This window comes from Nothoprocta perdicaria, unplaced genomic scaffold, assembly GCF_003342845.1.
Source record: "Nothoprocta perdicaria isolate Ctin4 unplaced genomic scaffold, notPer1 scaffold_134, whole genome shotgun sequence".
Lineage (NCBI taxonomy): Eukaryota > Metazoa > Chordata > Aves > Tinamiformes > Tinamidae > Nothoprocta > Nothoprocta perdicaria.
The window spans coordinates 705,314-712,276 of NW_020454472.1; the positions used below are offsets into that span (position 1 = coordinate 705,314).

The following is a 6,963-nucleotide window of genomic DNA, read 5'->3' on the forward strand; positions in this document are numbered from 1 at the left end:
CCCTTCATCTACTTAAACAYGTTAACCAGATCTCAACTTCCTCCCACACCACCCGACCGCACCGTTTACTTAGCTCGCAGCAAGCGGAACGCCCCCAGAGGCGCCGCTGACGCGCGCACCAACGGCCCGCCCAACGGCCGCACTGCGCACGCGCCCTCCGCTCCCGGAGCAACCACCCTAACGGTCAGGCCAACCCACACCGCCTCTGGCGGCGGGGTCGATGACGTCACCGTCCCCTGCTCCTGCTCAAAACCAGCGCGGCGCCGCCTCAACCAATCGGCGCTTCCCCCCGCCTCCTGCCCCGCCCCGCAGCCGTTGGCGCACGGTTCGAACATGGCCGCGAGCGGCGGCGGSGGCGCCCGCGCTCCGCYGCCCGCCGCGCGGCTCGCGCAGGCCGAGGCCCTGGTGGGCGACTGGGTGCTCGAGTTCGCCTGTTACTGCCTGTGCCGCCACTTCCGCGAGGGCCGCGCCGCCGAGTTCCGCCGCTGCAGGGACCTGGCGCAGGGTGAGCGGGCGCGTTGCGTCGCGCGGGCCCCTTCGAGGGGATCTTTGTGACCCTGGGCTATAACTGAGAGGGCAGCAGCTCGTATCGCACGCGYAGTGCGCCTGAGGAAGCGCTTGTGTTGCTAGGGCAGCTTTTCTGGCGAAGAGCGAGTCACAACTCTGAGGTCTGCAGGTTGTACCTCTCAAATGAAAACATAAAAGGGCACCTTTCAGGATTATCTTTTCTGTAGCACCCCTGCCTGTTTCCACCTTTAATTTTTGGCCGACTTACAAGCAGACTTAGTATTCCTGGTTAGCCTGCTAATAATCACAGTCACTAGGTTTCTGGATGTCTTCAGAATTTCTGAGAATTTCGGCTTAGCACCCAGGATGATATGAGGCAGTTTTGAGGCTTTATCACAGTACCAGCAACAGTGACACATAGTGGAGTCTGGATATCTTTGGGTGATTGATGGGGTTTGTTTGCTTATTTCTGGGTATTTTTTTTGTGTGTGTGCGTGTGTGTTTTGTTTGTTTGTTTTTCTTCCTGTTACAAATCACTCTACTAAAGATAATCAGGTAATCACCTTTTTCTTGGCCAGAGTAAAGGTGGCAGCACAGCTTGTTTAGAATTTTGGTAATAAGTGAATATGGTGTCATGCAGGATATGACTAGTGAGGAGACTGATATAAGGAGCTGAGGGCTAAGCAATGTAAAGATAAAATGATGAGGTGTGTTGAAGGGAGGCTGTTGGGTTAAGTTAATAATGGTGCTCATCAGTGGTCTAGGGTTCAGGGGGAGCACAGTAAAGAAAAGTCATGATGGTTTTAGAAARTGGAGGTGTTATCAACGCACAAGCAGATTGGAATATCTGACAAGAATGGGAAGACTCTTGAGGACTGTCAGTAGAAGCGATTCTACAGAATGCAGGGACATGTGGAATTGCAACCTAATAGCTAAGTTTCTATATAACTTCAGAATGAAATAGAGGCAAGTGGGGCATACTGATGTTACAGGATGACTAAGTCATCAGCATAACAGGCCATGGAAAAAGCAAAGTACAGAAATGAGGCTGTATTGGAAAATATTTTCAGTAGAACTAAAAAATACTGCTTTGCACAAGGTGGATTGAGACCTCGCTGCAAGCAGTTCTGGTTACCCATCAGCAGGCAGGCTGACTTGAGCCAGAGCAAGAGCAGAAATGGGATAGTAGGAAAAACAGTGAAACAAGGCACTTTTTGAATAGATGAATGCTTTTGATACAAAYGTCACTGAACTGCCAAGGAGAAATAGCTGGGCTAGCTCTGGGATCTCAGGGTAGCTTTTATAMCAGTGTGGTGGCAGGGCTGCAGGCCTTGCTTAACGGTCTCAACTACCTTGTTGAGATATCTGCATTTCTACTATTTTAATGAAAGCTAAGAAGTGCGTTTATCACCACAAGCAGGGAAACAACTGAAGACCAACTTAAGGATACAGTTAATGAAAGAATGAATGGATATAAAATGCTCTCTTAATAAAAACTGAGATTTCTAGAAGAGCTTACTACAGGCACATGCTGATATTAGCCTGTATTAGTTGTGAGCAATTGGTGCTTAGGATCTAACATTTCTACTGTCTGCTGTCTATTACTCTTTTTCTTTTTGGAATAGTTCTGTTCTGTCGCATGAACTGAATGCAGCTGGAGCATGGCCTTCCAGTTTAGTTTCATGTAAAAGGAAATTTAGTGCACTCAAGACTACTTCATCATGCAACCCAAAACCCAAGACATTTTGCTTTAAAAATGCACTGCTCATCTGAATTGAAGCACTAATGTGTGTGTGCGCGCCTTAAGTGAAGGAGGAGCAAAGAAACCCGAAAGACCAAGCCAATGTGACAGGTTCTGTCCTGTGAAATCTTTCGACTGTGGTTTTCAGTCTGCCTCAAAAATTTCTTAGCTCTGGCTCCATCTTCAGGACATGATGATAGCTCTTTCCATCCATTAAATTCCTTAGTCAAGTATTTTCTAAAGCTGGACCCTGTTTGGTCTGAATACTGTAGGGATCTGTGATCACAGAGACACTTCACCGTTATGCTSAACAATATCCTTTTAATTGCTATTTTAACTCTTAAAATGTACCTATTAACAGCTGTTGTCTCCTGTATCTACTGAAGTAGAATTGCAGTGCTTTGAAGCTGAAGTGACAATAACCTCCTTGATATTAGATTTCATGATCAGTCGGGGGCTTTTTAATTAGTGTACGAGTGCATCCATTGCTCCTGGGAGACTCTTGTACACTACTAAGAAGTAGGCTGAGCGCTCCCAAGTAAAAGCTCTGCTTGTGTTAGTGCAAGCTTGAGGGTCCCATGTGCTAGATGTGTGTGGGTGGGTGTTTTTTGTTTTGAAACACACACCAGAATTAGGATGTTGGATCTGCTTGACATGTTCTAGTCGTGTTTGAGTGTTTCACTGTAATGCTCGGAAGGTAAATCRCTTGCAATATGCAACACAGTAGAATATGAAGTGCTCAGTAATCAGTATAATGATGATAATCTCCTGATAGCTCCCCTTCTAAAATGTATAATTACCCTTGCGACCTTGCTGATTTACAAGGTGGGCTGCCCCTGTGGGCTTGTGTTTCAGTGCGGTTTTTGTTGRTTTGTCTGTCAGTTGTCCCAGCAACTTTAAAGCGAAGTGTTTGGAGCCTGTGTGCTCCTCATGCTGCCTGTTTTGTAGACATTCCTTGGAAATATTCTCTGAAACAGACCCTTCTGCCTTTCGTCATAAGCTACTAAGCAAAATAAGACTTTGTTTATGTATGATACTGTGACACCTGATTGAATGACTTATGCCTGTGGTGTTTCTAATTGCTTTTATGTTGCTCCTGTCAACAAGAATATTTTTTTTTCTGGTCAAGTTGTTTAAATGTGATTTAAATTCTTCTGATGTTGAAGGAAATTAACTAATAATCTCCCTAATTTCAATTCCTTAGAAAGCCRATGTAGTATTTTCAGTCTTGCACCAGATTCTGTGATGTATCTCTAGCCACACTGTGGCACTGCTGGAACAAGAGTGACTTATCTTTTTCTCTTCTTTTCCAGCTGTTATTAATAACCTCTCCAAAGTAGCTGCACATCAGAAAAAAACGGTGTATGTCTGCCAACTTTTGACAAGAATTTCAAAAGGAAAAAGACTTGGTAAGTATTCTGATTTTTTTTTTTTTTCCTGTTTGCTTGTTTGTTTTCCAGTTTCGCTGAAGTAGATTATTTCCATGAACTTGTATAAAGGTGTATTTGATATGCTTTCATGTAGCTATTACTAGGTAAATAAGATGCCTGGAATACCTGTGGAACATGAGCAATATGAAAGTACAGCTAAGTGAGCTTATGCACTACTGGTGATAATCTGGGCTACCTGATTAAATAGCTGTGAGGTTTGAATGCTTCTGTAGTTTGTAAATCACAGGGCTTTTTGCCACAATAGCATCAACAGAAGAGATTCATTAAAAAAGACCGACTAGCTCTTAGTGAGCATAACTGCACATGTAAAGTAGAGAGTCTGTATTTCTTCACATGCAAATCTCAAGATTATGTTGTGTGTGAGGATATGAATGAAAAGCAGTGCCTTTCCCCTTTGAAGAAGGTCATAGGAGATTCAGACAGCAGCTCCTTGGGAGTTAYAGGCACTGTAGCCTTCTGTTTGGCCATGTTCACTAACTACTGATTCTGCTTTTGTGCTCAGGTTTCTGGCATACTTAACTTTCTCTGCAAATTCTCACTGCTTGTTAAAGCTCATTTGAATTTAGGGMCTTCAGAAGCAATCTTTCTAGCACAAGCAGAGATTAAAAAAWGGAGTAGTTTTAGAGGCTTGTGGCTACAAAACAGTTTCTTGTGGTGATTGTCARGTAATAACACTGTACTTAGTTCAACTTCAGAATCAAATTATTTAATATAATTGTTCATCACATACAAATTATGAAAAGTCTATAGGTTGGCATTAAAACTGTTATTCTATATAGCACTTAAGGGTATGACTATAGGGAAGTGTCAAATTCACTTGAGTGAAACAAAGATTAAAAAGACCTCTGTGGGGGCAGAGGGACTTATACTACTCAGATTTTTGCCTTTTGAGTTATCTTACAGCTGATACCAAATATTTGATTTAGTCTTGCTAATTGTTTGTCCTCTGTCTATTAAAAAAAAAAAAAAAAAGTGATCCTGACTGCTGTAAGGAATAAGGAGAAATAAAGATTCTGGTATGATGTTATGTAGAAGGTAGGAGTAAGAGCAGCTGTAGTTGAGTGAACACGGTGAGCTAAGCTGGCCCTATCAGGGAGAGAAGCAGTTCCTGGCACCTGCCAGCTTCTTCTACATCTGTTCTGCCAGCACACCCATCTGGGCAGATGTGCAGTGAGGAGCCTGGAAAATGCTTGCAGAGGGAGGAAGGAAAGGCTCGTGGTTCGGGCTAGGTCTTCTCCAGATGCTGTCACTGACCCTGCTTGCTGGGAACTGGCATAGACATTCATGGTAGCACAGCAGATGGGGTGACGTGGGTGGTTACGCTTACTTGTTTCTTTTATTGCYATGCTGTGTTACCTTGCTTGATTTTTTTTTTTCTCTCTAGACTTGCAGCTTTTTTTTTTTTAAGAGATAAAGATACACATTGGGAAATGAGAAAAGTAGTTGTGTTACAGAATTTACTGTAGTGATAGCAAATGTTTTAGTATCTGATGCTGAGCTTATTGTAAAAGCATTATTAATGTCAGCCCAAATACATGATGCTGAAGTTGGCACTATTGCGAATTGTATTTTAAACTAAGAATTTCGGAGACATCTTTCCTTAAGAATGGAATTGCATAGTTAATTGCAGGGGTGAAAATAACGAACATAATTCACCTGTCCTAAATACACTTGGGAGAGAGACTAGTATTTTTTTTTTTGAGGAAAAAGCATTTGAAATGATGCAAAGTACATATGACTTCATTGTGCTTGAATAATGACATATTTATCTTCTTTACATTTTTGCTTAAATGCTAAATGCTTTCTAAATTTTTATTTTCTCTCTAAGATTGTCATTTTGAAAATGATAAAAGCATTTCGCCTTTGGAATCTGCTCTGTCAGTTTGGACTTTGCTTGAAGGGGAAGAAAGTAACCCTGACAAGCTTCATGAAGATATTCGTCGCTTAATTCAGATTCAGGTCTGTGGGGCTTGTCCAGAAACTGTTAAGGATGCTACCAATTCATTCAGCTGAAACTTTTTTTCCTAAATCTGGGCAAAAATGCATTTCAAACTATCTTGTAAATGTAGCTATCTTGGTTGTAGGTTGTAGCAGTCCATATGGAAAAAGGATATTTTAAGGAGGCTGCTGAAGTACTTGAAAGGCTGTTTACAGATTTGGAATCAAATAAGGTAGTAACACTATTTCAAGATTTTTTTTTAAATTTATTCTTTATTAGTGAAAGTTTTTACTTGTTAGATTTACYTTGGCAGCTTGTTTCAGGAGAGAGTGGTGTTGGAAATAGCTTCCTCTTGACATAATTTTGCTCAAACGAGGCAAAGATTTAAAGGTGATAATTTGGTTATAATGTTGTGTGTGTACCCTCAGTGTGTCCTGTGCTGTCGCCTGGTATTTCATCATCCTGTTTAATACATGCAAAAAGGCATTTTGTTTTGAATAGATTCAAATGGCTGAATCTTCAGTTTGTCTTAGAGGCCTGTCAGTTTGCTCCAGGTTGGATGACAATGTTGTTTTTCTTCGTWAAAAAAAAAAAAAAACCCTTAAAGCTGCATCTTGTTCAAATTAAAATTCTTTTTAACRTTATAAAGATCCTTGTTAACAAAGATCCTTAATGCTGTTTTCCAGAACGAGCCAGTAGTTATGAACTACCAGCCACTGGATGTGTTTTCACCTGATCCTCAGTCCCTTGAGGAGAGGAATAGGATTCCTAACATAGCAAATAGTGTTCACCTGGCTCCCTTCYAAGCCTTGCTTCTGCAGTCACTTACATGTGTGATGCCTGTCAACACAAAAGGACATTTGTGAGTGATAGGGTTAATATTGGTGGAAGATGATTCAAGGTAGCAAAATAACTGCTTCTAGCAGCAGTTGTTCTTCATGGACAGCAGCAGTTGCACCTTTGTCCCCTCTTCCACTCCACATGAGAATCATGAGCGAGGTGTGAGGTGCCGCTGCAGCTTCTAGGAAGGTGGTATCAGAGGTCTTGTCAGAGCAAAGATGGTATCAACATGCTGGTGGAGAAAGGAGTGTTGCCAGCAGGTCAAGGGAGGTGATTCTGCCCCTCTACTCAGCTCTGGTGAGGCCGCACCTGGAGTACTGTGTGCAGTTCTGGGCWCCCCAGTATAAGAGGGACGTGGAGCTTCTGGAGAGGGTCCAGAGAAGGGCAACCAGGATGATTAAGGGAATGGAACATCTCTCGTACGAGCAGAGGCTGAGTGAACTGGGCCTGTTTTCTCTGGAGAAGAGACGGCTCAGAGGGGATAT

General features: G+C 42.6%; 1 protein-coding gene across 1 annotated transcript in view; it reads left to right on the forward strand.

Annotated features, from left to right (window-relative positions):
- Nucleotides 1-333: 333 nt before the first annotated feature.
- The window catches only part of TERF1 (telomeric repeat binding factor 1), a 16,099-nt gene continuing 9,469 nt past the window's right edge, over nucleotides 334-6,963 (forward strand). Inside the window, exons 1-4 of the mRNA XM_026033868.1 lie at nucleotides 334-505; nucleotides 3,562-3,657; nucleotides 5,528-5,658; nucleotides 5,784-5,870. Coding sequence (XP_025889653.1) covers nucleotides 334-505; nucleotides 3,562-3,657; nucleotides 5,528-5,658; nucleotides 5,784-5,870 — 486 coding nt within the window. The remainder of the gene's footprint in view (nucleotides 506-3,561; nucleotides 3,658-5,527; nucleotides 5,659-5,783; nucleotides 5,871-6,963) is intronic.